The 26,173-nt window shown below is 40.8% G+C and overlaps 2 protein-coding genes across 4 annotated transcripts; one reads left to right on the top strand and one right to left on the bottom strand.

Moving 5' to 3' along the window:
* The first annotated feature begins 116 nt into the window (after window positions 1–116).
* MAK16 (MAK16 homolog) lies at window positions 117–12,687 on the top strand. Its single transcript, XM_060136262.1, has 10 exons — window positions 117–198; window positions 2,849–2,898; window positions 2,991–3,100; window positions 3,202–3,266; window positions 3,453–3,604; window positions 4,323–4,377; window positions 7,864–7,938; window positions 8,669–8,779; window positions 9,878–9,943; window positions 10,105–12,687. Exons 1-10 carry the CDS (start codon window positions 184–186, stop codon window positions 10,297–10,299), a joined length of 894 nt encoding a protein of 297 aa, XP_059992245.1. The 5' UTR covers window positions 117–183; the 3' UTR covers window positions 10,300–12,687.
* On the bottom strand, window positions 7,805–26,173 carry TTI2 (TELO2 interacting protein 2). Of its 3 annotated transcripts, XR_009538227.1 has the most exons (9): window positions 25,163–26,173; window positions 23,913–24,099; window positions 23,305–23,397; window positions 13,943–14,130; window positions 13,718–13,861; window positions 11,865–12,027; window positions 10,768–10,951; window positions 8,851–9,169; window positions 7,805–8,750 (listed from the first exon to the last, which is right to left on the bottom strand). XR_009538227.1 is itself a non-coding variant. In XM_060136261.1 (7 exons), exons 1-7 carry the CDS (start codon window positions 25,807–25,809, stop codon window positions 10,847–10,849), a joined length of 1,527 nt encoding a protein of 508 aa, XP_059992244.1. In that variant the 5' UTR covers window positions 25,810–26,173; the 3' UTR covers window positions 10,738–10,846. The 3 variants fall into 3 exon arrangements, 1 of the variants encoding a protein (XP_059992244.1); XR_009538226.1 differs by lacking the exon at window positions 8,851–9,169; XM_060136261.1 differs by lacking the exons at window positions 7,805–8,750; window positions 8,851–9,169 and having other exon boundaries at window positions 10,738–10,951.

Below are 26,173 nucleotides of genomic sequence, written 5' to 3'. Positions count from 1 at the left end.
GGCAACCTGGCGGCGGACGCAGAAGTTAGACCGCTCCTTAGTCAAGGAGCGCCGCGTAATACCCCTTCCAGAACTCAGAACTCTCGCGATAGGCGAGACTGGGATTCCCGGAAGTGATTCTCCGGAAGCAGTATGGTTGCTTCCCTGTCCTGGCGAGGCTCAGCCCGCTGAACCGCTGACAAGATGCAGTCAGATGATGTGAGTCTTGTTGCGCTGCCACCCGGGTTTTATGAAGTGTGTCTCGCTCGCTTTAGGAGACTCAGAAGCCACCTACTCAGCTGGCCCATTAGCGTAGGGTGGCTCCGGAAGCGAGGCTTCCAGAGCCCTGATTTCCGAGCGTGGGGCCCTCACGTGTCTACCCGGGCACTTCGGGGTTAAGGGGTCAGGACACCGCCACCTCAACCCCCAGGGTCGGTGTATCCAGGCCTTGGTGCCTAGCAAGGAAGGACTTTGCGTATGGTCCCCTGGGGACTCGGGAGGCGGCGGGGTAGGGGGTGGGTGGCGGCCTGGGGGACGGTACGGTGAAGTTTAGACACCAAATTTAAGCATCCTTTTCAACCACGTGCACCGTACTTTTCAACCTGCTTTTCCTGTGTTAGGTTTTTTTTTTTTACGTTTGCTCCACTCTCTGCCCGCGTCAAAATTTTGGAAGCATCCTAGACTTATTCGTTTAGTTATTTGTATGAGATATATTCAAGCTCCTACAGTGTGCCAAGAGTAATTACTGGAGATTTGGTTGTTATTAAGACAGGCAAAAGACCTCTATTTTACTGTAGCTCTGGCGGGGGAGACAGTAAACATGTGAACAAATTAAATACAGTTGAAACGTGTAATACTACTATGAAAGAAACATCGGGTTGATGCGGATAGGGCTGATGAGGGAAGGTTTCTCTGAATAGAAGGTATCTGAGGCGAGATCTAAAAGATGAGAAGGAACCGCCACTGGGGGCTGAGGGAAAAGCAATCAATCTGGGCAGTAAGAACAGTAAAATACAAAGATCTGGAGGTAAGAGAGAAGGAATGTGGTAAAGGACATTAGTGTGACTGTGTTATAGAAATCAAGGGAAGAAAGGTAGGGAGTGAAGTTGGGTATCTTTGCAGGACAAGATCATGTAGAGTCTTGGAGGAGGTGTTTTAAGACTTTTTTTTAATGAGAAGTGACATCTGATTTACGTTTGTGAAAATGTCTCTAGTTGTGTGAAAGGCTTTCGAAGGAGAGAAAGAATGAAAGCAAGGAGACTAGAGCATGATGAAAGTAGCTTCAATAAGGTGGGAGTGGTCATGAAAAGAAATGGATGAATTACAGATCTGTTTTACCATTGTAACCGGCAAGACTTGGTTATGGATGAAATGAAGAAGGGAAAAATCAAGGGATTTTTGGATTTGAACAAACCATTCAGTGGTGGTTTTATTTATGGAGGTGGGGAAGACTAGGGAAGGAACCCAGTATTCTTTTGAGAGGTGTAGAATTGAGAGCTCCATTTGGACCTGTGAATGTGTTTGATGCCTTTTAGATATTCAAGTGGAGATGTCAAGTAAGCAGCTGCATGTATATACAAATCTGGTGCTCTGAAGAGAAGTTTGACCAGGAGATGACAGTTTGGGAGTCATCAACCTGGAGATGATATTTAAAGCCACAAACCAGAATTAGCTCCTACTTCTCCAGTTTCATTTCCTCTTACCTGTTTCCCACCATCCCCTGCCAAACACACATCCTGTAAAATTCCAAAAAAGTTGTTCCATTCTTTAATGCTTCTTTGTGTTTTTCCCTTTAACTACTTCAGAGCCTTTCCCACTTCCTCCAGGCAGCTCACGCAAAGGCTCTCACGCTGTTACACACCTCTGCTGTGGCATTTAGATTGCTGCTTTGTGATGCTTTGTTTACATCTCTTTTTCTGTAGCTAGAAAGAAAAATCTTTTTAAGGATTGTACCTTCCTTCATTCAGCACGTGCCTGAGTGCCTCCTGTGTGTCAGGACTTTGAAATGTCAGTGTCTTACATAAGTATTAAGTGTACAATAAATGCTGAATGAATATAGAGCATATGAGTTAGTGGGGGATAGCAACAGAGGATCTTCCTTGTCAATGAGGTAAAATCATGGTATGTGTGGTACGTATATCCAAAAATCTAGTAGTGTGTGACAACGATGCATAATGAACACATTAAGTAAAAAAAAAAAAAAAGTCACTACTATATATATAATCTCATATTGTTTAAAATATACATATAGGCACGCTAGTTGGTATAATATACAAATTAAAATACTACGAAATTGGGGCTTCCCTGGTGGTGCAGTGGTTGAGAATCTGCCTGCTAATGCAGGGGACATGGATTCGAGCCCTGGTCTGGGAAGATCCCACATCCCGCGGAGCAACTAGGCCTGTGAGCCACAACTACTGAGCCTGCGCGTATGGAGCCTGTGCTCCACAACAAGAGAGGCCGCGACAGTGAGAGGCCCGCGCACCGCGATGAAGAGTGGCCCCCGCTTGCCACAACTAGAGAAAGCCCTCACACAGAAATGAAGACCCAACACAGCAAAAATAAATAAATAAACTAATAAACTCCTACCCCCAACATCTAAAAAAAAAAAATACTACGAAATTGTATCTCTGGGCAGTAAGGTTATGGTTATCGCTAATTTGTATTTACTTTTCCTACAAGAATCTGTTATTTGTGTAAAAAAACAAATAAATCAGACTATTTTACAAAGCATTTCTTTGCCCTCTCATTCTTCAAAGACTCATTTCCTCAGTAAAGCAGGGTGCTGCCCTAGCGCATTGTTCTCTTGGATTAATATGGCATCTGCTAGGTAAGAGCAATTGAAATGGGTTTCTACTTTGTCTTGCAGGTTATCTGGGATACACTAGGGAACAAGCAATTTTGTTCCTTCAAAATAAGGTGAGTCTAGATTTTCAACTTGGATACAGATTCCGTCAGTTGCCCTCTTCGCATCCCATCTTAGAATCTTTGCTCTTTTCCTCTCATTCTAGAACCAAGACTCAGAGTTTTTGCAGAAATGAATACAGCCTGACTGGACTGTGTAATCGGTCGTCCTGTCCCCTGGCAAACAGTCAGTATGCCACTATCAAAGAAGAGAAAGGTAACTCCTCGGTCTTAACTTCCAAGAGAAGTACTCAACAGCTTTTAAAAGGATATTTTTTAGTCTCTCCGTAAATAATAATAAAACTATTTATCCTGCAGGACAGTGCTACTTGTATATGAAGGTTATAGAACGAGCAGCTTTCCCTAGGCGTCTCTGGGAACGGGTAAGACTTAGGACATAAAATCATGACGACCATTGATCAAGAGCAAAAAGGCCACATGCTTTTCTCACTTCCTTGACCATGTCTACCTTAAATTCTTGGAGCCGTCCTTATTAGGCCCCATAAGTGTCGTTAACAGCGAAGACTTAATATGACCCTTGCCCTTCAAGCTTCCTTTCTGTTTAACAGGTTCGGCTTCATAAAAACTATGAGAAAGCACTGGAGCAAATAGATGAAAATCTAATTTACTGGCCCCGTTTCATTCGACACAAATGTAAGCAGAGATTCACCAAGATCACCCAGTACCTAATTCGAATTAGAAAACTTACACTAAAGCGGCAGTGAGTACTGATCGTTCATTTATTTGTTTTTAGATTACCTTTCCATGCATCTTATTATGAAGCTGAGATATTGTGAAACCTTTAGTAATGTTTTCTGTTAAGTTCAACTTCGGGTAATTTTTTATGACATGCTAAGCAGCAGTAGCTTTACCACAGATTAAAGTTGTGCCCTTTAATTTTGCAGGATTTTAAAAACAGTAGACTACAACTTGATTATCAGCTTCAGTAAATTGTCTTTTTAACTCTGAGGGAATCCTAAAATTAGGGAGTTGAAAATGATCTTAAAAATGTGAAATGGAGTGTAAGAACTTTACTGTGGGTTCACTGAAAACTTACTTTTTTAAATGATATGAAATCCACAGAATTAATTGCATGCCGTCTTTAAGGAGTGATAGGCCCTAATTCATTGTGACCTGCAGAGAAAGCTAGAGATGTCAATCTTCTGTAGAAAATTATTTTTTCTTATCTTGCGGAAGCATTAATCTTTAGCATTGTAAGGCATCCTGAAACAGCCATGTATATGAACAATGTCAAATATATGTAAAAATGCCTGACTTTTTATAGCATTAACTATCTAGAAAATTTTATGTAATCTTGCTATATTTAGCTGAGCCCTACAAAATCAATTCCAATCCTTTTTTTTCTTCTATCTTTTTTTTTAAAGGAACGTGTAGAACATGTAATTGGGGTTTCTGATCATGTGTTTTATTTCCCGTAGGAGGAAACTTGTTCCTTTGAGTAAGAAGGTGGAACGGAGGGAAAAAAGAAGAGAGGTAACTTATTCTGATAATCGTAGGTTCTGTATTTTCATTGAGGGTAGGGCTGTAGTCAGGTAGTCAGGTCTCATGAGAACGATTCAGTCACTGCTGTCTGTGAACTGTTCGGGCCCTAGATTATGGACAACAGTATTAGTTGCATATGCTATCTGATATTCCATATCTGAAGATTATGACTTTCAGGGCAGGTTAAAATGTGGGTACTTTGGGGGTATGTGTAATGGAGAACAGAAAAAATACCTTAAATAGAGATCCACAACTCCTTGTCTGAAATTCTTGAGGTCACATTTAGAATTCTGGTATGTTGCCAATCTTATGTTTTACATATTACCCTCAGCCAGCTTTGAGCATTCTCATTAAACACACTAGTAGCTGTGCAGTGAAATATAACAATGTTTCACTAGATGAAGCCACACTAGAAGGAATTTAAAAAATGTTTTTTTAAGGAGCCTCATGTCAGTTCAGGTCATGTTAGGCATCTAAACTGGGTTTTTGGGGTTCTGAAATTGCTGGTAAGGGATTAATAGGGATTAATTGGGATTATTTGTTTCTTTGAAGTAAACTTGTCAGCTTTGTTACTGAAGTAGTGAACAGTGATGATAATATTTTGCTATCCATGGAGAATCTAGTCAGGAAATTCCAGCCTTTGTCATAGAGAGCAGTCTGCCAGTCCACCTCATGAGACCTGACTCAGGCTGAGTATTCTTATGCTTTTAAGACCCAGAAATTAGCTTTTCCTGACAAGTTCACATTTTCAGTAATTCTAGCTATTTGCTTTGCTTACCATCCTTCCACCAACAGACATTTACCTCATCATTTGTCATATCCTATCAAGGAATAGCTTTAATAATCTTGATGCTTTTGTTTCCATTAATCACATAGAGTTCTGTATCTCAAACCTGTTACATCATTCGTCTCCAAACTTATTTTTTTGGTGCCGAAACCCAGGATTGAATCTCCAAACTTTTTTGATCACTCACCCCATCAGTAAAATTTTTGAACATATGCTCCCCAATATATTACTTGTAAATGTTATCATACATGTATATTTGCACCAATAGGTGTATTACAAGTAAAAGTTTGTGATGTAGTGAAGTGAAGGTTTGGTTCTCAGCAGTGTAAATTTGCCTTTAAGCGCTGTTATAAGTGATAGAGAGCTCAGAGACAGAGAGAAAGGAGGGCCTTTTTTTTTTTTTTGCGGTACGCAGGCCTCTCACTGCTGTGGCCTCTCCCGTTGCGGAGCACAGGCTCCGGACACGCAGGCTCAGCGGCCATGGCTCACGGGCCCAGCCGCTCCACGGCATGTGGGATCCTCCCGGACCGGGGCACGAACCCATGTCCCCCGCATTGGCAGGCGGACTCTCAACCACTGCACCACCAGGGAAGCCCAGGAGGGCATTTTTGAGTGCCTGCATTTAGTACTTGCTGTTCATTTTTCATTCTCCACCACCAATTATGCAGACATTTTTGTTTAAATCTGGCTAGTGAGTTTTCATCCTCCCTGAGTCAAAACAGGCATTCTTGCAAACCTTTCAGAAGAAATTAAAATTTTCTATTTTTACCAAATAAGTTTGAAGCCCTCTGAAATAGATTTGGAAGATTTTTAAATGGGTTAGGAAATGGCGTTTCCAAATTTTTTAAGTGTGTGATTGCAGCTTTTATAGAAGACACGTTTTCAGCAATGTCACATATAGATGTAATCACTTTTTTAAATGTTCTAGCCACAGAACAAGGTTTTTTTGGAAAAACAATTCTTTCAAGCTCACTGTTAAAATATTGCCTTTCCTTTGAAAGAACAGTGAGTGTATTTATTTTTTAAAACTTCTGCTACAGAGGCTTCCCTGGTGGCGCAGTGGTTAAGAATCCGCCTGCCAATGCAGGGGACACGGGTTCGAACCCTGGTCTGGGAAGATCCCACATGTGGCGGAGGAACTAAGCCCGTGCGCCACAACTACTGAGCCTGTGCTCTAGAGCCTGCGAGCCACAAGTACTGAAGCCCGTGCGCCTAGAGCCCGTGCTCTGCAACAAGAGAAGCCACTGCAATGAGAAGCCCGCGCACTGCAATGAACAGTAGCCCCCGCTCACCACAACTAAAGAAGGCCCGCGTGTAGCAACGAAGACCCAACACAGCCAAAAATAAAAACAAACAAAAAAACTTCTGCTACGTTACATACTGCTGACAGCCATCTGTCATCTTAGAAAAGGTTGACAAATCTGGAACATTTTTCTCTTTGTGAAAAATGCATGGTTCTTTAAGTTCTACAACTCTTTTTAAAGTACTAAATCATTAAATAAGCAGCATACATCTTTAAAACTACTACTCCCTATCTTATTGCAAAGTATTCAGTATCATCTGTAAATCCACTTAACCAAGCAAATAGCTATAGGCTGCAATAATCTGAATAAAGGAGTGAGGCCACCACTTTCAAACTCTTGTGCAGTATTTTTTCCCTTGGCATATCTTGCTCACTGTAATGTGACACACAACTATTTCCTTTATGGACAGAGTCAAGGCAGCTATGTGAGTGTGCATAAAAATGTGTAATAGTTAATATCTTAAAGAAAAAAATATACAAAAAAGTTTTGAGTATTTGCTTGCTACATCTCAGTGGATCACCCCTGAGGTGTGAGCACCCGCTTCAGAGAAAAATGTAGATCACAGTAACCTTCTAACTGCTCTGTGTGCTCCCAGTCTCCCTGCCTTGTAACTGATCCTGTGCATTGTTCATCCTAACATAGCTTCAGTGTGTAACACTAACATTCTCTATGATTTTTACTCTCAAATTAATGCACAGTCTTTGGCAAGAAAGGCAGATTGAGGTTACATTTTTATGTTTTGTTTGTGTAAAGGTTGATACCATGTATCATTTCCTACAAAAGACCACTGAAGAGATTTTTTGATCTACTTTCTATCTATCACATGGAATCTAACACCGTTTTAGAAAGCATAAATGGGTGAAGGTCTCTGTTTCCTTTTCGCAGCTTTTATGGAGTCTGCTTCAGGACTTCTAATTTTCTGAGACCCTTAAATGTATGTAGACCTACTTGCTTTGTGTATCTGTCAAAGAATTTGTAGAATTTAATTTAGAAATCTATTCGTAAGGGACCTCCCTGGTGGCGCGGTGGTAAAGACTCCATGCTCCCAATGCAGGGAGCCCAGGTTTGATCCTTGGTCCAGGAACTAGATCCCACACGCATGCCACAACCATGGAGCCCACGAGCCGCAACTAAGACCCAGTGCAACCAAATAAATAAATTTAAAAAAATAAAAATAAATGATCAAACTATTTTAAAAAATCTATTCATAAAACCATAGGAATTTTTTTAAAGATACATATATCTGGTTGGACAGGCAGAAGTTCCTATTACAGTAAGAGGGAAAAGGGGATTACATCTTTCACATAAAAACTTGATTTCTCCCACTTCTACAGGCTGAAAAATGAGTCTAATGAAGTAAATGGGTTTGCTCTTTTTCTCTTACAGGAAAAGGCATTAATAGCTGCTCAGCTGGACAACGCCATCGAAAAGGAATTGCTAGAGAGACTGAAACAAGATACGGTGAGAAAGCTAGGAACTTTGGGGTACAGATTTTATTTTTTAGGTGGTAATATGCTAGGAAATGTAGGAATAGTGGGAAATGTGTTTTATTTTTAAGGATGCTAGAAAGATCTTCACCTTGATTTTATTACTGGAATAAAATAGATATCATATAGGCCCTGGCTTCCTCATTTTAGTTTCCTGATCAAGCACATAAAATACTTTACTCTTGATACTTCAGTAGAGAGACCTTTCCTTTTTTGCCATTATTCCCAACTCCCCCTCCCAAACACAACAACTCCAGATCTCTCTATAAAAGCCGTACAGTTTCGATCCTCCTGCCTATTCATCCTAGACTTTTAAGGTTCTTTAAAATGAATTTTTATTGTCTTTTGAAAAATTTATGTCATTTACAGAAACAACATGAATAAAACTTACTTTTTCCTACTATTTCCCCTTTATCAGCAAAATTACATTTGTTCCAATCCATGGGTTTTATAGACTATTAAGTTTTAAGTGATCTGGTATCCATCCTTCATAGAAGGTGCCTGTTTGGTATTAATCGCTGATTATTTAAATGTCAAATATGGGTTTTTGAAAGACACTGCTGGCTCTAGGCCTGACAATAATATAGTAATATTACTAATTATTCTTGTTTGATCACTGAGGAAAATAATATACTTGTTGGACAGTGGACTTCAAGCATAAGATCCAAATGTGGTTAAAGCTGACCCACGTTTATGTTCTTTAGTATGGCGACATCTACAACTTCCCCATCCATGCCTTCGACAAGGCCCTGGAACAGCAGGAGGCAGACAGTGGCTCTTCAGATGCTGAGGAAAAAGATGATGAAGAAGATAAAGTAAGCTTTGTGTTTTTGCTTTGTCAAGCAGTAATCTATGGGATGAGATCTTTTTTTTTTTTTTAATTTACTTATTTATTTATTTTTGGCTGTGTTGTGTCTTCGTTGCTGTGCACGGGCTTTCTCTAGTTGTGGTAAGTGGGTGGCTACTCTTTGTCGCGGTGTACAGGCTTCTCATTGCGGTGGCTTCTCCCATTGTGGAGCACGGGCCCTGGGCTCACAGACTTCAGTAGTCGTGGCTTGCAGGCTCTAGAGCGTAGGCTCAGTAGTTGCAGCGCACGGGCCCAGCCGCTCTGCTGCATGTAGGATCCTCCCAGACCAGGGCTCGAACCCGTGTCCCCTGCATTGGCAGGCGGACTCTTAACCACTGCGCCACCAGCCCGATGAGATCTATTTTTATGTAATTGAGAGAGAATATCATTTTCATTTCCCTAACCAAAATAGATATTTGGTTATTTTTTCCTATCATTTTTGATTAATTTGGTTCAGAAGTGGCTGCTTTGTTCTCCAGGTTCAGCCAACAAACTATTTATGCATTGGCAATTTGATCTTATTTATTAGCATTCTAAAATTTTTCCTGCAAGATGACAAATGAAGGGTCCTTATTAGCTGAGGGAATATAACATTAAGCAACCTACTGAAATTTACAAGGGGCTTAATTTTACTGTTAATATAGGGGAAGTACTTAAATGATAGTATTTTTAGGTAAAGGGCAAATTTAACAAGTAGATTCACAATAGACTCACACAGGTACACAGGTGTAACTTTTCCTAGTAGTAAACTATTTTTTAGTATTTGAAATTAATACTTTTTGTTGAATGTGCAAAGAATTGTTTGCTCTTGTACTGTATATTGATTTTAACCATTTAAAATGAGGATGTTTTATCTCTAATGATTTAAATCAGGCATGAGAATTGATATCCCTAAAGTGTTTTAAATTCAGAAGTATTAAACTTGGAAATAAGTTGATTTTGCTTGCCTAGTAAGTAGACTCTCATTCTGTTTATGTTATTGATGCACTTATCAAAGAATAAAACCAGATGTCTAAGCTGAATTTTCATTATGTATCTTGAACATAATAGTTACATTTTATTTTAGGATGTGGGAAAAAGAGAGTTTGTGGAAGATGATGAAGTTGATGAGAGTGACATAAGTGATTTTGAGGTGAGGTTCATGGGTAAAAATCTGTCCTTTGGCTTCAGACAAAAAAGGGGGAGGGGAGTTCTGGTCACACAGAGCAGATAAATTCTCTAGTTTTAGTTCTAAATAGGCAGTTTGGGGAATGAATCTAGCGTCTTTCCTATTTTTTTCCCTCCCCACATTAGGACATGGATAAACTGGACGCCAGCGGTGATGAAGATGAGGATGATAAATCCTCCAGTGAGGAAGAAGAAAAGGCCGTTGACACTAAACACAAAGGCAAAGCACCCTTGAAAGGACCTTTGAGGAGGAAAAAAGCATACGTAGAGATAGAGTACGAGCTGGAGACAGAGCCCGAGGCCAAGGCCAAAACCACGTGATTTCCCTTCAGACGTTTATAAACAGGACTGGACATTTTGAACTTCTTCCCTTTTTTTTTTTATCTTAAACACATACACACTTCTGGGTTTTGCTCTTTATCTTGTTTTTAACACAATATTTGTGTTTTTAATATTTATGCTACTTCTGTGGGGCAAAAAATATGGGAGGGAGTGGAGAAAAGCCTAAATTGTGAACAGAGTATTTTTATAGCATTGTTACGTGTGCTGGAGTAACAGCTTGAGCCCAAGAAACGTAACAGATGAGTTTGTGGGTGTAAATATTTCTAAATTTTAAATGCTACCCACCCGTTTCCTTGGTATCCTCCCCCTGCATTCCTCCCCCTCCCCCCTTTATTTAGAAATGTCCAGACTTCGATTTTTTCATGTTTTCTTTTCCCTACTTCTATGGGAGTAAAAAGGAAAGAAGGAAAAAGAAGATCTAAGTTATAATGTTTAATATAAATATACCTTTTTCCTGAAATGATTCCATTTAAAACAATTGGAACAGAAAGAAAATCTTTTCCTCTTCAGGAAAGTAATACAAGTCTTAAGTTGCATTGTAGGGAGCTCCTTCAGAAACCTGCTGCACTCTTCGGATACAGTTCCCCACCTTACTGTCTTCACAGCTTTGGGGAATTTTAGCCAGGAGACCCTGAAACATAAAACCAAACAGTGTGTTTTTTGTTTGTTTGGTTGTTTGATACGTGTTTTCCTTTTACCTTGGTGGTTCTTTCTTGGTACCATACTCAAAGAAGGAAGGACGGATGACACTAGGGCACAGTTCACAGAACAGGTGTAACTTTAGAAACGGAAATGTCCTACTGGAGCACAGAGAAGTAGCTTACTACCAGTCAGGGTGAATCAGATTAAATCTAGGGCTTGAAAAGTGCCCAAGATTAAAAAGCCAAGATGAAATAATTTGAATAAACCATGCTACCCCTAAATATTTTTAGGATATGAATTTCTTTTCATGCTGCCTTATAACTTTCAATTGATTTCTAAATGGGGTAAGAAATGAGACAGTAATTTATAAATTATGTATACGTGGACACACAGCTATTGTATGCTATGGCTTTGAGAAGTTAACTTCTGTGGAATATGAGACCAAAGGAAGAATTCCCACGTGGATAAGTAAGCATGTAGAAAACACAGTTGCCTCTGAAAAACTGGAAGCATTTCTGGTAACTGAATTGCTTACTCTACCTAAATTATTACTCCTTGGTGGTTTATAGCCCATTATTTCAACCTGTTTTTTTTTTTTCATTCAGACCACTAGAACAGAACTTAAATTTCTCGATCATGATCCTTTTGCCCATTCTCTGTCCTGGCTCCAGAAACATCCACTGATCCTCTTGCCTTTTGGTCTAAACAGTTCTGAATAGCTTTAAAGGAAGAATAAGGTATTAATCAAACTCCCTTGAAGGCTAGAAGGCTCAGAGGTAGAGACTCGAAGCCCCCACGTTCATTTACAGACTTGGTCAGGCACTTAAATGTAAATTAGAATCACAGGAATTACCTGAGGATGAAGAAGCCTATCAGAAGCCAAGTCGCAGACTGTCCCTTACCTTCACCTGTCCTTCAGAGCAGCGGTCCAGGAGAATCAGGCAGTCTGTGGCCTCTTCTAACAAGGCACTCTTAACAGATTCGGGTGTGAGGCTTGAATCCCTTGCTACATCACATATCAGTTTCAAGAGAGCCTTCAGTAAGACCACAAGTCTACAGGGAACTCTGGAATCAAGAAGAAAAATGATGTTCAGACTCCGAATCAGGATATTAAAACTGAAAGAGATTTCAAAGGCCATCTAGTAGAAAACCCTCATTTCATAAATGAAGGAACTGAAGTCAAAATTTAAGACCACAGAGCTGGAAGCAGAACTAGAGACCAGACTCCAGATTTCTGAACTTTAAGGCCCTTGGTTTTTTCTACAGCATGCTGCCCATACACACTGACATTCTGGCCTGCCCAGGAATACCTAGTTTCCCTCCATAAGCATGGTCCTACCGTAAGCAAACAGCCCCTCCTGAAAAGGGAGAACTGGGACCTCCCTTACCAGGGGCCTATACTTTTGACCAGAGAACAGGAAATGGTCCATAGTTCTTTAGCTTTGATGCGGTCTTAGGCCTGGAGATTAAAAATACAGTGAGGGAAATAAGCTTGGCTTTTGAGACTTACGTGTCAATTTGAGTTTTCTGTCACTATATTTCTAGATCCTAGATTACCACCAGTTAGGCCCAGTCTATTTACTTCTACTTAGCGTTTCTAAAAGTTTTTATGATAATGATTACACAAAATTGTAAATGCACTTAATGCCACTGAATTGTACACTTTAAAATGGTAAATTTTATGTATTTTTTAACCACAATAAAAAAAAAACTAAAAAGCCTTAAGGAAGCTGAAAAATAATTTAACTTGTAGTGTGAAAATATAAATAAACTATACTTCTGGGCAGAAATGTGACTGGGAGAAGAAAAGTTTCCATCCCTCATCTTGATCTAAAAAACATTAAGTGTTTTCCTGTAACTTGTGTGCTGCTCAGCCCTCCACCTGTCATCACTCAACACACAATTTGCTGTTTCCCACTCCCCAGGCCCCGGCCCCTCCATAATTGACATTCATTTTCTGACCTCTACGTTTGCTTGCTGACCTCTTCTACTTGGACAGTATTAGTCTGATTCAATTTCATTCATGCATCTATTCCAGTCACTTTAAAAATATCTGTGTACTTAATACCAGGTTCTGAGTAAGTTCTGGAGTTCTCAGTGTACTAAAGTGTTCAGTCTTCCATCCTCCTGGAGCTTCTAGTTCAGTAGAGGAGAAAGACAGTAATCAAATAAATGCAGCCTCGTTACAAATGTGACTGTGGGGTACATTATGAGGAGATGAGAGAATACGGCTCAGAACAGAGACACGCACGTGTTGCTGAGGCACTGGACTCTCGCTGAATTAAACATGTCATGCAAGAGAGCCTTCTGCAGACCCAACATGTTTGGGTTCCAGCTTGCTGTTCGGGACACCTACCTCGAGCCAGAGTTGGAATGCTAAGCAAATATATCCCAGATCAGTATTCTGATTACCACAGATGTTCAGTGATGTGCTATGAGTGCTCCATTCTCTATCAGATTTAAGAAACATTATGGTGAACAAAGAAGTACGTCTACTGTAGCACTGCTAAATGGCCTTTAAAATTCTAATATGCATTATAAATCCAGAGAAATGTACACCTGAAGGAACTGACTATATTATATCTTCAATGCCACTTTCACAGTTCAAAATCCAATTGGTATGGAAAAACAGGAGGTATTCAAATATATGGCACGTCCTTAATACTTTGTACTGAATGTACACCTGGGCAAGTTCTGAAGGGAGTATCGGCTGAGTTTTGCCCCTCTTAGCACACCTGTCTGCTGGCTGTCATACCTGGGCCAAGTATACTGCATGAGAAGTTTTAGGGCTTCCAATATCTTCAATCTAGCCTCCTCCTCGGGTCCATCATAAACCTCCAGATAACCAATGATGACTCGATCCAGCCTCTTCAAGTGCCGGACAGTTAAGATCCCCAACCTAAAAATGACAGAGAAAATGTGACTCCAAAGAGTAAAGTTGAAGTTGAGTATGGCCACGCCCAGCTGCCCTGGGACTCACCTCTTCACGAAAGCCGGTAGGTTTCTTGCGTAAGTCCTGCGTAAGAGAAGGCGGTGCTCGGGCTCCATGTGCGTCAGAATCAGCTGCAGGACCTCGTCACAATGTGTGGTGGGTCGGGCTGCATCTCCCTTCCAGTGCAGGGCTTTCTCCAGGATGGGGAATAAATCCAGCAGACACAGGAGCACAGCCTAGGAGGAAGTAATAGAAAGGAATTGTAGTAAACGAATTTGTATTCACAACACACAGATTTTTCTAGCAACTTCCACTAATCTACCATCCTTGGGGTCCATGTCATAGAATTCTAAAACAGTCTAGTAATAAGTTTAATGTATATTACTTTACATTTTCAAACTTTTTTTACATTCTTTTATCTCCATCGGACCGTCTCAAGTTAATACCTTCTCAGGGTGATTCTTTGCTAATCTATAAAATTGGAAGAATAGCAGAGCTAAGACTTTAATCCAAAACTTAGGAGTCTAAGTCTACTGTCAGTAAATTCCTGAGTCTAAGTGATATTTACAAGTATTTACAATAAAACCACTCCCAAACAGAATCTCAGATGATCCTATTTGTATCCACTTCCACAGCCCTATCTGAAATTTCAATGTCTAGGCACTCCCTTTTAGCTCTCCCGGGATCTTCGTTCTTTCTTTTATGTCTTTTTTCCTTTTTTTTTTTTCCTTAAATCACCATCTCAAGAGCCCTAACACCTTTCTGGCTGTTAGCACAGCCTGGGTTCTCAAAACCAAAAATAGTATTTAAAAAAGAAAGGTGACAGACTGAGGTGGGAGGAGGGAGACTAGGCATAAAATAAGAAACAAGGTAATTTCGACCTCTGATTTTATATAACTTGTTTCTTCTGTCTTCAGAATGTTCTCTGCACACCCCCCATAGTTGAAACTTTTTTTTTAACATCTTAACTGCAGTATAATTGCTTTATATTGTTGTGTTAGTTGCTGCTGTATAATAAAGTGAATCAGCTATATGTATAAATATATCCCCATATCCCCTCACTCTTGCGTCTCCCTCCCATCCTCCCTATCCCACCCCTCTAGGTGGTCACAAAGCACCAAGCTGATCTCCCTGTGCTATGCGGCTGCTTCCCACTAGCTATCTGTTTTACATTTGGTAGTGTATATGTGTCCATGCCAGTCTCTCACTTCATCCCAGCTTACCCTTCCCCCTCTCTGTGTCCTCAAGTCCATTCTATACGTCTGCGTCTTTATTGCTGTCCTGCCACTAGGTTCTTCAGAATCTTTTTTTTTTTTTTTAGATTCCATATATATGTGTTAGCATATGGTATTTGTTTCACTCTTTCTGACTGACTGCACTCTTTCTGACTTACTTCACTCTGTATGACAGACTCTAGGTCCATCCACCTCACTACAAAAAATTCAATTTAGTTTCTTTTTATGGCTGAGTAATATTCCATTGTATATATGTGCCACATCTTCTTTATCCATTCATCTGTCAATGGACACTTAGGTTGCTTCCATGTCCTGGCTGTTGTAAATAGAGCTGCAATGAACATTGTGGTACATGACTCTTTTTTGTATTATGGTTTTCTCTGGGTATATGCCCAGGAGTGGGATTGCTGGGTCATATGGTAGTTCTGTTTTTAGTTTTTCAAGGAACCTCCATACTGTTCTGCATAGTGGCTGTATCAATTTACATTCCCACCAACAGTGCAGGAGGGTTCCCTTTTCTCCACATCCTCTCCAGCATTTATTGTTTGTAGGTTTTTTTATAATGGCCATTCTGACTGGTGTGAGGTGATACCTCATTGTAGTTTTGACTTGCATTTCTCTAATGATTAGTGATGTTGAGTACCCTTTCATGTGTTTGTTGGCAATCTGTATATCTTCTTTGGAAAAATGTCTATTTAGGTCTTCTGCCCATTTTGGATTGGGTTGTTTGTTCTTTGCATATTGAGCTGCTTGTATATTTTGGAGTTTAACCCTTTGGTAAGGATTAAATCCTTTTTCCCAGTTGCTTCATTTGAAAATAGTTTTTCCCATCCTGAGGGTTGTCTTTTCATCTTCTTTATGGTTTCCTTTGCTCTGCAAAAGCTTTTAAGTTTCATTAGGTCCAACCTGTTTATTTTTGTTTTCATTTCCATTTCACTAGGGTCAAAAAGGATCTTGCTGTGATTTATGTCATATAGAGTGTTCTGCCCATGGTTTCCTCTAAGAGTTTGATAGTGTCTGGCCTTACATTTAGGTTTTTAATCCATTTTGAGTTTATTTTTGTATATGGTGTTTGGGAGTGTTCTAATTTCATTCTTTTACAGTAGCTATCCAGTTTTCCCAGCACCACTTATTGAAGAGGCTGTCTTTTCTCCATTGTATATTCTTGCCTCCTTTATCAAACATAAGCTGACCATATGTGTGTGGGTTTATCTCTGTTCTATCCTGTTCCAGTGATCTATATTTCTGTTTTTGTGCCAGTACCATACTGTCTTGATTACTGCAGCTTTGTAGTATAGTCAGAAGTCTCGGAGCCTGATTCCTCCAGCTCTGTTTTTCTTTCTCAAGATTGCTTTGGCTATCCGGGGGCTTTTGTGTTTCCATACAAATTGTGAAATTTTTTGTTCTGTGAAAAATGCCATTGGTAGTTTGATAGGGATTGCATTGAATCTGTAGATTGCTTTGGGTAGTATAGTCATTTTCACAATGTTGATTGTTCCAATTCAAGAACATGGTATATCTCTCCATCTGTTTGTATCATCTTTAATTTCTTTCATCAGTGTCTTATAGTTTTCTGCATACAGGTCTTTTGTCTCCTTAGGTAGGTTTATACCTAGGTATTTTATTCTTTCTGTTGCAATGATAAATGGGAGTGTTTCCTTAATTCCTCTTTCAAATTTTTCATCATTAGTGTATAGGAATGCAAGAGATTTCTGTGCATTGATTTTGTATCCTGCTACTTTACCACATTCATTATTAGCTCTAGTAGTTTTCTGGTAGCATCTTTAGGATCCTCTGTGTATAGTATCATGTCATCTGCAAACAGTGACAGTTTTACTTCTTTTCCGATTTGGATTCCTTCTATTTCTTTTTCTTCTCTGATTGCTGTAGTTAAAACTTCCAAAACTATGTTGAATAATAGTGGTGTGAGTGGATAACCTTGTCTTGTTCCTGATCTTAGAGGAAATGGTTTCAGTTTTTCACCATTGAGAACAATGTTGGTTGTGGGTTTGTCATATATGGCCTTTATCATGTTGAGGCTAGTTCCCCTGACACCTACTTTCTGGAGGGTTATCATAAATGGGAGTTGAATTTTGTCAAAAGCTTTTTCTGCATCTATTGAGATGATATGGTTTTTCTCCTTCAATTTGTCAATATGTTTTATCACAGTGATTGATTTGCATGTATTGAAGAATCCTTGCATTCCTGGGATAAACCCCACTTGACCATGGTGTATGATCCTTTTTTTAAAAATTTTTTTAATGATCCTTTTAATGTGTTGTTGGATTCTGTTTGCCACTATTTTGTTGAGGTTTTCTGCATCTATGTTCATCAGTGATATTGGCCTGTAATTTTCTTTTTTTGTGACATCTTTGTCTGGTTTTGGTATCAGGATGATGGTGGCCTCGTAGAATGAGTTTGGACGTGTTCCTCCCTCTGCTAAATTTTGGAAGAGTTTGAGAAGGATAAGTGTTAGCTCTTCTCTAAATGTTTGACAGAATTCACCTGTGAAGCCATCTGGTCCTGGGCTTTTGTTTGTTGGAAGATTTTTAATCACAGTATCAATTTCAGTGCTTGTGATTGGTCTGTTTATATTTTCTGTTTCTTCCTGGATCAGTCTCAGAAGGTTGTGCTTTTCTAAGAATTTGTCTATTTCTTCCAGGTTGTCATTTTATTGGCATACAGTTGCTTGTAGTATATCTCATGATCCTTTGTGTTTCTGCAGTTTCAGTTGTTACTTCTCCTTTTTCATTTCTAATTCTATTGATTTGAGTCTTCTCCCTTTTTTTCTTGATGAGTCTGGCTAATGGTTTATCAATTTTGTTTATCTTCTCAAAGAACCAGCTTTTAGTTTTATTGATCTTTGCTATTGTTTCCTGCATTTCTTTTTCATTTGTTTCTGATCTGATCTTCACGATTTCTTTCCTTCTACTAACTTTGGGTTTTTTTTCTTCTTTTTTCTCTAACTGCTTTAGCTGTAAGGTTGGGTTGTTTGAGATTTTTCTTGTTTCTTGAGGTAGGACTGTATTGCTATAAACTTCCCTCCTCGAACTGCTTTTGCTGCATCCCATAGGTTCTGAGTCATCGTGTTTTCATTGTCATTTGTTTCTAGGTATTTTTTGGCTTCCTCTTTGATTTCTTCAGTAATCTCTTGGTTATTTAGTAATGTATTGTTTAGTTTCCATGTGTTTGTATTTTTTATAGATTTTTTCCTGTAATTGATATCTAGTCTCATAGCGTTGTGGTCGGAAAAGATACTTGATACGATTTCAATTTTCTTAAATTTACCAAGGCTTGATTTGTGACCCGAAATATGATCTATCCTGGAGAATGTTCCGTGAGCACCTGAGAAGAAAATTTATTCTGTTGTTTTTGGATGGAATGTCCTACAAATATCAATTAAATCCATCTTACTTAATGTATCATTTAAAGCTTGTGTTTCCTTATTTATTTTCATTTTGGATGATCTGTCCATTGGTGAAAGTGGGGTGTTAAAGTCCCCTACTATTATTGTGTTACTGTCGATTTCCCCTTTTATGGCTGTTAGCATTTGCCTTATGTATCGAGGTGCTCCTATGTTGGGTGCATAAATACTTACCATTGTTATATCTTCTTCTGGGGTTGATCCCTTGATCATTATGTAGTGTCCTTCTTTGTCTCTTATAATAATCTTTATTTTAAAGTCTATTTTGTCTGATATGAGAATTGCTACTCCAGCTTTCTTTTGATTTCCATTTGCATGGAATATCTTTTTCCATCCCCTCACTTTCAGTCTGTATGTGTCCCTAGGTCTGAAGTGGGTCTCTTGTAGACAGCATATATGTGGGTCTTGTTTTTGTATCCATTCAGCCAGTCTATGTCTTTTGGTTGGAGCATTTAACCCATATACATTTAAGTTAGTTATCAATATGTATGTTCCTATTACCATTTTCTTAATTGTTTTGTGTTTGTTATTGTAGGTCTTTTCCTTCTCTTGTGTTTCCTGCCTAGAGAAGTTTCTTTAGCATTTGTTGTAAAGCTGGTTTGGTGGTGCTGAATTCTTGTAGCTTTTGCTTGTCTGTAAAAGTTTTAATTTCTCCATCGAATCTGAATGAGATCCTTGCTGGGTAGAGTAATCTTGGTTGTAGGTTTTTCCCTTTCATCAGTTTAAATATGTCCTGCCACTCCCTTCTGGCTTGCAGTTTCTGCTGAAAGATCAGCTGTTAACCTTATGGGGATTCACTTTTATGTTATTTGTTGGTTTTCCCTTGCTGCTTTTAATATTTTTTCTTCGTATTTAATTTTTGATAGTTTGATTAACATCTGCCTTGGCATGTTTCTCCTTGGGTTTATCCTGTATGGGACTCTCTGCAATTCCTGGACTTGACTATTTCCCTTCCATATTAGGGAAGTTTTCAACTATAATCTCTTCAAATATTTTCTCGGTCCTTTTTTTTTCCTCTTCTTCTAGGACCCCTATAATTCGAACATTGGTGCATTTAATATTGTCCCAGAGGTCTCTGAGACTGTCCTCAATTCTTTTCATTCTGTTATCTTTATTCTGCTCTGCGGTAGTTATTTACACTATTTTATTTTCCAGGTCACTTATCCTTTCTTCTGCCTCAGTTATTCTGCTATGGATTCCCTCTAGAGAATTTTTTATTTCATTTATTGTGTTGTTCATCTCTGTTTGTTTGTTCTTTAGTTCTTCTAGGTCCTTATTAGATGTTTCTTGTATTTTCTCCATTCTGTTTCCAAGATTTTGGATCATCTTTACTCTGAATTCTTTTCAGGTAGACTGCCTATTTCCTCTTCATTTGTTTGGTCTGGTGGGTTTTTACCTTGCTCCTTCATCTGCTGTGTATTTCTATGTCTTCTCATTTTCCTTAACTTACCGTGTTTGGGGTCTCCTTTTCGCAGGCTGCAGCTTCATAGTTCCCATTGTTTTTTGTGTCTGCCCCCAGTGGCTAAGGTTGGTTCAGTGGGTTGTGTAGGCTTTCTGGTGGAGGGGACTGGTGCCTGTGTTCTGGTGGATGAGGCTGGATCTTGTCTTTCTGGTGGACAGGACCGCATCCGATGGTGTGTTTTGGGGTGTCTGTGAACTTAGTATGATTTTAGGCAGCCTCTCTGCTAATGGGTGCGGCTGTGTTCCTGTCTTGCTAGTTGTTTGGCATGGGATGTCCAGCACTGTAGCTTGCTAGTTGTTGAGTGGAGCTTGGTCTTAGTGTTGAGATGGAGATCTCTGGGAGAGCCCTCCCTGATTTATATTACATGGGGCCAGGAGGTCTCTGGTGGTCCAATATCCTAAACTCGGCTCTCCCATCTCAGAGGCACAGGCCTGACACCCAGCCAGAGCACCAAGACCCTGTCAGCCACATGGCTCAGAAGAAAAGGGAGAAAAAAATAAAGAAAGAAGGAAAAATAAAATAATCAAAATAAAAAAAAATTGTAATTGTTAAAAATAAAAAAAAGAAAGAAGAGAGCAACCAAACCAAAAAACAAATCCACCAATGATAACAAGCATTAAAAACTATACAAAAGGGCTGCCCTGGTGGCGCAGTGGTTGAGAGTCCGCCTGCCAATGTAGGGGACACAGGTTCATGCCCCGGTCTGGGAAGATCCCACATGCCACAGAGTGGCTGGGCCTGTGAGTCATGGCCACTGAGCCTGCATGTCCGGAGCCTGTGCTCCGCAACAGGAGAGGCCACAACAGTGAGAGGCCCGCGTACCGCAAAAAAAAAAAGAAAAGAAAAAACAGACAGACAGAACCCTAGGATAAATAGTAAAAGCAAAGCTATACAGACAAAATCACACAGAGAAGCATATACATGCACAGTCACAAAAAGAGAAAAAGACAAAAAGTATACATATATGTATATATTTTAAAAAAAAGGAAGAGAGTAACCAAATCAATAAACAAATCTACCAATGATAATAAACTCTAAATACTAAACTAAGATAAACATAAAACCAGAGACAAATTAGATGCAGAAAGCAAACCCCAAGTCTACAGCTGCTCCCAAAGTCCACCACCTCAATTTTGGGATGATTTGCTGTCTATTCAGGTATTCCACAGATGCAGGGTACTTTGAGTTGACTATGGAGATTTAATCCACTGCTCCTGAGGCTGCTGGGAGAGATTTCCCTTTCTCTTCTTTGTTCGCACAGCTCCCGGGGCTCAGGTTTGGATTTGGCCCCGCCTCTGCGTGTAGGTCACCTGATGGCATCTGTTCTTCGCTCAGACGGTACGGGGTTAAAGGAACAGCTGATTTGGGGGCTCTGTCTCACTCAGGCCAGGGGGAGGGAGGGGTGCGGATGTGGGGCGAACCTGTGGTGGCAGAGGCCAGCATGATGTTGCAACAGCCTGGGGCACGCTGTGTGTTCTCGCAGGAAGGTTGTCCCCGGATCACGGGACCCTGGCAGTGGCAGGCTGCACAGGCTCCTGGGAGGGGAGGTGTGGAGAGTGACCTGTGCTTGCACGCTGGCTTCTTGGTGGCAGCAGCAGCAGCCTTAGCGTTTCAGGCCCGTCTCTGGGGTCCGCGCTGATAGCTGCGGCTTGCGCCCGTCCCTGGAGCTCGTTTAGGCAGTGCTCTGAATCCCTTCTCCTCGCGCACCCCAAAACAATGGTCTCTTGCCTCTTAGGCAGGTCCAGACTTTTTCCCGGACTCCCTCCCGGCTAGCTGTGGTGCACTAGACCCTTCAGGCTGTGTTCACGCAGCCAACCCCAGTCCTCTCCCTGGGATCCGACCAAAGCCCGAGCCTCAGCTCCCCGCCCCTGCCTGCCCCGCCGGGTGAGCAGACAAGACTCTCGGCCTGGTGAGTGCCGGTCGGCACCGATCCTCTGTGCGGGAATCTCTCTGTTTTGCCCTCCGCACCCCCTGTTGCTGTGCTCTCCTCCGTGGCTCTGAAGCGTCCCCCCTCTGCCACCCACAGTCTCCGCCCGCAAAGGGGCTTCCTACTGTGTGGAAACCTTTCCTCCTTCACAGCTCCCTCCCACTGGTGCAGGTCCCGTCCCTATTCTTTTGTCTCTTGTTTTTCTTTTTTCTTTTGCCCTACCCAGGTACATGGGGAGTTTCTTGCCTTTGGGGAGGTCTGAGGTCTTCTGCCAGTGTTCAGTAGGTGTTCTGTAGGAGTTGTTCCACATGTAGATGTATTTCTGATGTATCTGTGGGGAGGAAGGTGATCTCCAAGTCTTACTCTTCCACCAGCTTGAAGGTCTCTTCACAGCAGATGCTGTGCGCCGCAGCCTGCCCAGGACCCTATCGTTTACGTCTGTCCTGGTGTGACTCCAAACACCACACCTGAAACTCTTATTCATCCTTTATAAGCAAATATCACCTCCTTACCCGATCCTCTTAAAACCACCTCAATACCACCAAACCTTGTTAGCTGCCTACTGTTCAACACCCACTGCACTTTACAGAAAACTTTTAATAGATTTATTACTCTGTACTGTATTTAAATATACAGTATATATATTTGCATAAATGTCTCTCCAGAGGATTTCTTAAAGTCAGAAACCCTGTCCGACTCATTCATTCTTGGAACCTACAATGGTTACTGGCACACAGTAGGTACTCAATGTCTACTGGATGAAAGAATAAATGACACAAAAAACCCAACATACAAGGAGTTCCCAGAGTGTGTGTTGATATAAAAGCAGCCCAGAAGTAAAGACACTTAAAGTAATAAAAATGGAACATTTTTGGGAGTTCCCAGTCAGCCAAGTGGTTAGGACTCGGTGCTTCCACTGCAGGGGGCTTGGGTTCAATCCCTGGTTGGGGAACTATATCCTGAAAGCTGTGTGGCCAAAAAGAGAAAATAAAGAAAAAGGAAAGCAGAAAAAGAACCCATCTCTCTTTTGCTCATAAATTGGTGAGACTAAAAAAAAATTAAAAATAAAAAATAGAACTTTTTCAGACATAAAGCTGCCCCCAAGTGATATATAATTGACCCAGATGAAGATAAAACACTGGCTTTTCTGTGGAGACTCAGGAATGTGGATGTCTCTTGGTATTGAGACATTTTCTAGTCATTTGCTACCCCCATATTTTCAATTTGTCAGTGGTTCTCAGTTATCATCTTTACCTTCCTAGAAGAGTAAAATGTGTACCAAGTATTCTTATTCACATAGTGCCACCTTCTACTCAAATTTGAGAGCTCAGACTCAGAGTTATGAACAAATCTTACCATTACCTGAATGAGGTGGTGCTCCCGTGTGTACAGGTGGTTGAAAAGGGCATGGTATAGGACTTGGGCCCTGTTGTACTGCAGCAGATCAGCAGCTGGCTGCAATCAAACAAATTACCCAATTAAAAGCTTCCCGAGGTTGGCAAAATGTTGATAATTTTTGAGATTGAATGTGGTACATGGGATTCATTATACCACTCTCTCTACTTCTGTGTATATTTTAAAAGCTCCATAATATACAGTTTAAAAAAAAAAAGCAGTTTCCTTGAGTAATAGATTGCACATTTGGGTAAAATCCCTTTCAGCTTCTGAATTTTTTGTTCCTTGAAAGTCAGTTGTTAATGACTCAAAGTCTGGTTCTTCAGTCTGACGATGGTCTACGTTCCTTATATACATCACCTATAAGATACAACCTACTAGGTTGGCAGAGGAAAATACAGAGAGAAAAATATAAATTAGTGAAGTGAGAGTCACATGACAGCATTAACAGAAAGCCAGTTAATAAAAGATATAAACATGGGCAGCAGTAGAGCAGTGATGTCATGAACGAGGAATGGCCATGATGACTCAGCCTGCACCATCGGTACAGATGACAGAGAACGGAGGCTACTTACCACATTTAGCACAATGTGATGGAGGCAGTGGACACCCAGGATTTTGTTCTCGGTTTGATAGTCATCTGAGATGAGCAATGACGGGGGAAGTACCCTTTCCAGATGTTGGCTCAGCCAGGGTCGAGTGACCTTTTGCAGAGTCCATGAGAAAACATGTTTGGTGGCTGGGTTACTCTTCCAGGAGTCCCTAAATGGAAATGTGAAACCACATTAAGTGACATGGTGTCCAGTTCAAGCTAACTATATTTTCTTATACTTGAAAGAAAAATACATTCCACATAAGATAACTCAATGTTAACAACATACATTTTTAAGATTTAGATCAAAATAACGTACAGAACTTACACTAAATACATTTATCACCCAGGGCTCTGGGTCTAAAGAATATCCGATAAAAAGTAGCCAGTTATAACCACAGCTATGTAAAGAATCTGTGGTGATAGTGGTGGTTACAGTGAGAAAGTGTTGAGAAGGGAGAGAGGAGGAAAGGAAATGTCTTCAGTATCACTATTATTATTATTATTACCACATGGGAGCAAATGAATCAATATTCAAACAGCAATTTATAGCTTATAAAGTGAGTTTACACACATAACCAATCTTCAAATACGGTGTAACAGGTAATGTTATCTTTATATTGTAAATAATGAAACTGGTCCTATTCAGAAGCAATAAAAAGCAAGAGACATCCTCAAAACTAAGCCTTTTACCTCCACATTCCTGGTAAAAAGACGGTTATGTACTCACTTTTTTCTCATCACTCCAGGGTCACAAACACAAATGTACAAAGTAGCAAGTGGAAACTCACAGAAAATACTTTAGCTAACAGCAATCTAAAGGACTTTTATTTTTTCATCCCAAACACGCTTCCATATCTAGTAAGTAGCGATGAGCTTCAAGATTCCTAAGTTTAAATTCAAACCATAAGTTTAAATCTTCTCGAAGTTTAAATCTTCTCCAAATCCCCAACCCCATCTAACTGAAGAAAGTTAAGTCTAAATAAATGGGACTGAACTTCCAATTTCAGGGCAGTTGTCAGGACTGGAAAAAGCACTAGAAAATCAAGTCTGAAGACCTGGGTTCTAATGTCGAACTTGCCACTACCGAGTTAACGTCATCACAATCACAACCGTTCTGGGCTTACAACACCTTTATGTCGCTGATGCAGACACAAGACTCCTTTGAGCTCTAACCTTCTAAAACATTAGTCTGAAGCTTAAGTCGGTGGCCCTTACGGCAGGAGTACTCACTTATTCAAATCGGGTTTGAGAAGCCCCATGACCGCAGTAAATCTCCCTTTCTCATCTTCATTTTCTCCGTGGAGGAATCCAGCCACAGAACCACACTCAGTAACCTGAAGCAGTAAGGCGAGCACCTGTCCAGCGACGCCCTGAGATTTTGGGCTGGTCCATGGTTGCTCCAAGTTGTGTGTGATGGCAAAAATATAGATGGGTCCTGCCAAGTGACGGAGGCCTGCCTTCCATGCAGGGCAAACCAAGGAATTCTTAGCGGTCTCAACTTTCCTCAACAGCTTAAGGAAGAGTAACCCAACTGCTGCCGCTTTCTCGGCCACTTCGGAGTGACGATCACCTCCCCCTTCCGGCCCCTCGGGAGGAGCTGCATACTTCCCCAGGGCTTTTGCCACCTGCCCCAGCATCTCGGGCATTCCACGGAGCGAGGTGTCACTCCCCGCAAACAACTGATCACATTCTTTGGCATCTAGTACAGCACTGAGGTCCCGAAGAGCTGCATTTCTGGCCTTGCCCCGTCGGGATTCCTGACCGGCAAACTGGTGCAAGATCTGGGAGAAGGCCTGTCCGAGGGCGGAGAAAGGCCACTGTCCAGGACAGGAAGAGCCCTCCCGCGGTGGGGATTCCCGAGAGCCGTCAGGCTCCATGCCTCAGACCGAGGACGAGGATGGAGGCGAGCAGGGGTCCGCTAAAGAGGGAAGGAAAGATAACTCCGGGGCTGGGATTCTCTCAAAGAACAGAACTAAAATCAAATAAAACGGCGAGACGTCTTGGAGGACCGAGGGAGAGTCTAGCCCGCAGAAGAGTAAAGGTATAAAGGAAAAGATGCGGGAAAGGGGGTTCTCTGAGAGTAACAGAAGCTCAGATTCCCAACAGTGGAAGGGAGAAATTACTCTTGCCTCTCTGAAGACTCAAAAAAAAAAAAGAAGAAGAGAAAACAAAAAAATCCTAAAGAGCCTGAGAAATAAATCTCTAAGGCGTGACACTAACAGGTCCGCCGTTACCTTCAGC

This window comes from Lagenorhynchus albirostris, chromosome 21, assembly GCF_949774975.1.
Source record: "Lagenorhynchus albirostris chromosome 21, mLagAlb1.1, whole genome shotgun sequence".
NCBI classification, from domain to species: Eukaryota; Metazoa; Chordata; class Mammalia; order Artiodactyla; family Delphinidae; genus Lagenorhynchus; species Lagenorhynchus albirostris.
The sequence above is the reverse complement of the archived record's forward strand: the minus strand, read 5'-3'. Positions and strand labels throughout refer to the sequence as shown.

Bases quoted from the DNA above. Each gene is read 5' to 3' on its own strand.
- MAK16 (XM_060136262.1), top strand. The intron at 3,101-3,201 runs GTAACTCCTCGG...TTTATCCTGCAG, and splicing joins CACTATCAAAGAAGAGAAAG to GACAGTGCTACTTGTATATG. The intron at 3,605-4,322 runs GTGAGTACTGAT...TATTTCCCGTAG, and splicing joins AAACTTACACTAAAGCGGCA to GAGGAAACTTGTTCCTTTGA.
- TTI2 (XM_060136261.1), bottom strand. From the start codon at position 25,809: ATGGAGCCTGACGGCTCTCGGGAATCCCCACCGCGGGAGGGCTCTTCC. The intron at 24,100-25,162 runs GTGAGTACTCCT...ATTTCCATTTAG, and splicing joins CTCAAACCCGATTTGAATAA to GGACTCCTGGAAGAGTAACC. The intron at 13,862-13,942 runs GTGAGTCCCAGG...TGTCATTTTTAG, and splicing joins CTACCGGCTTTCGTGAAGAG to GTTGGGGATCTTAACTGTCC.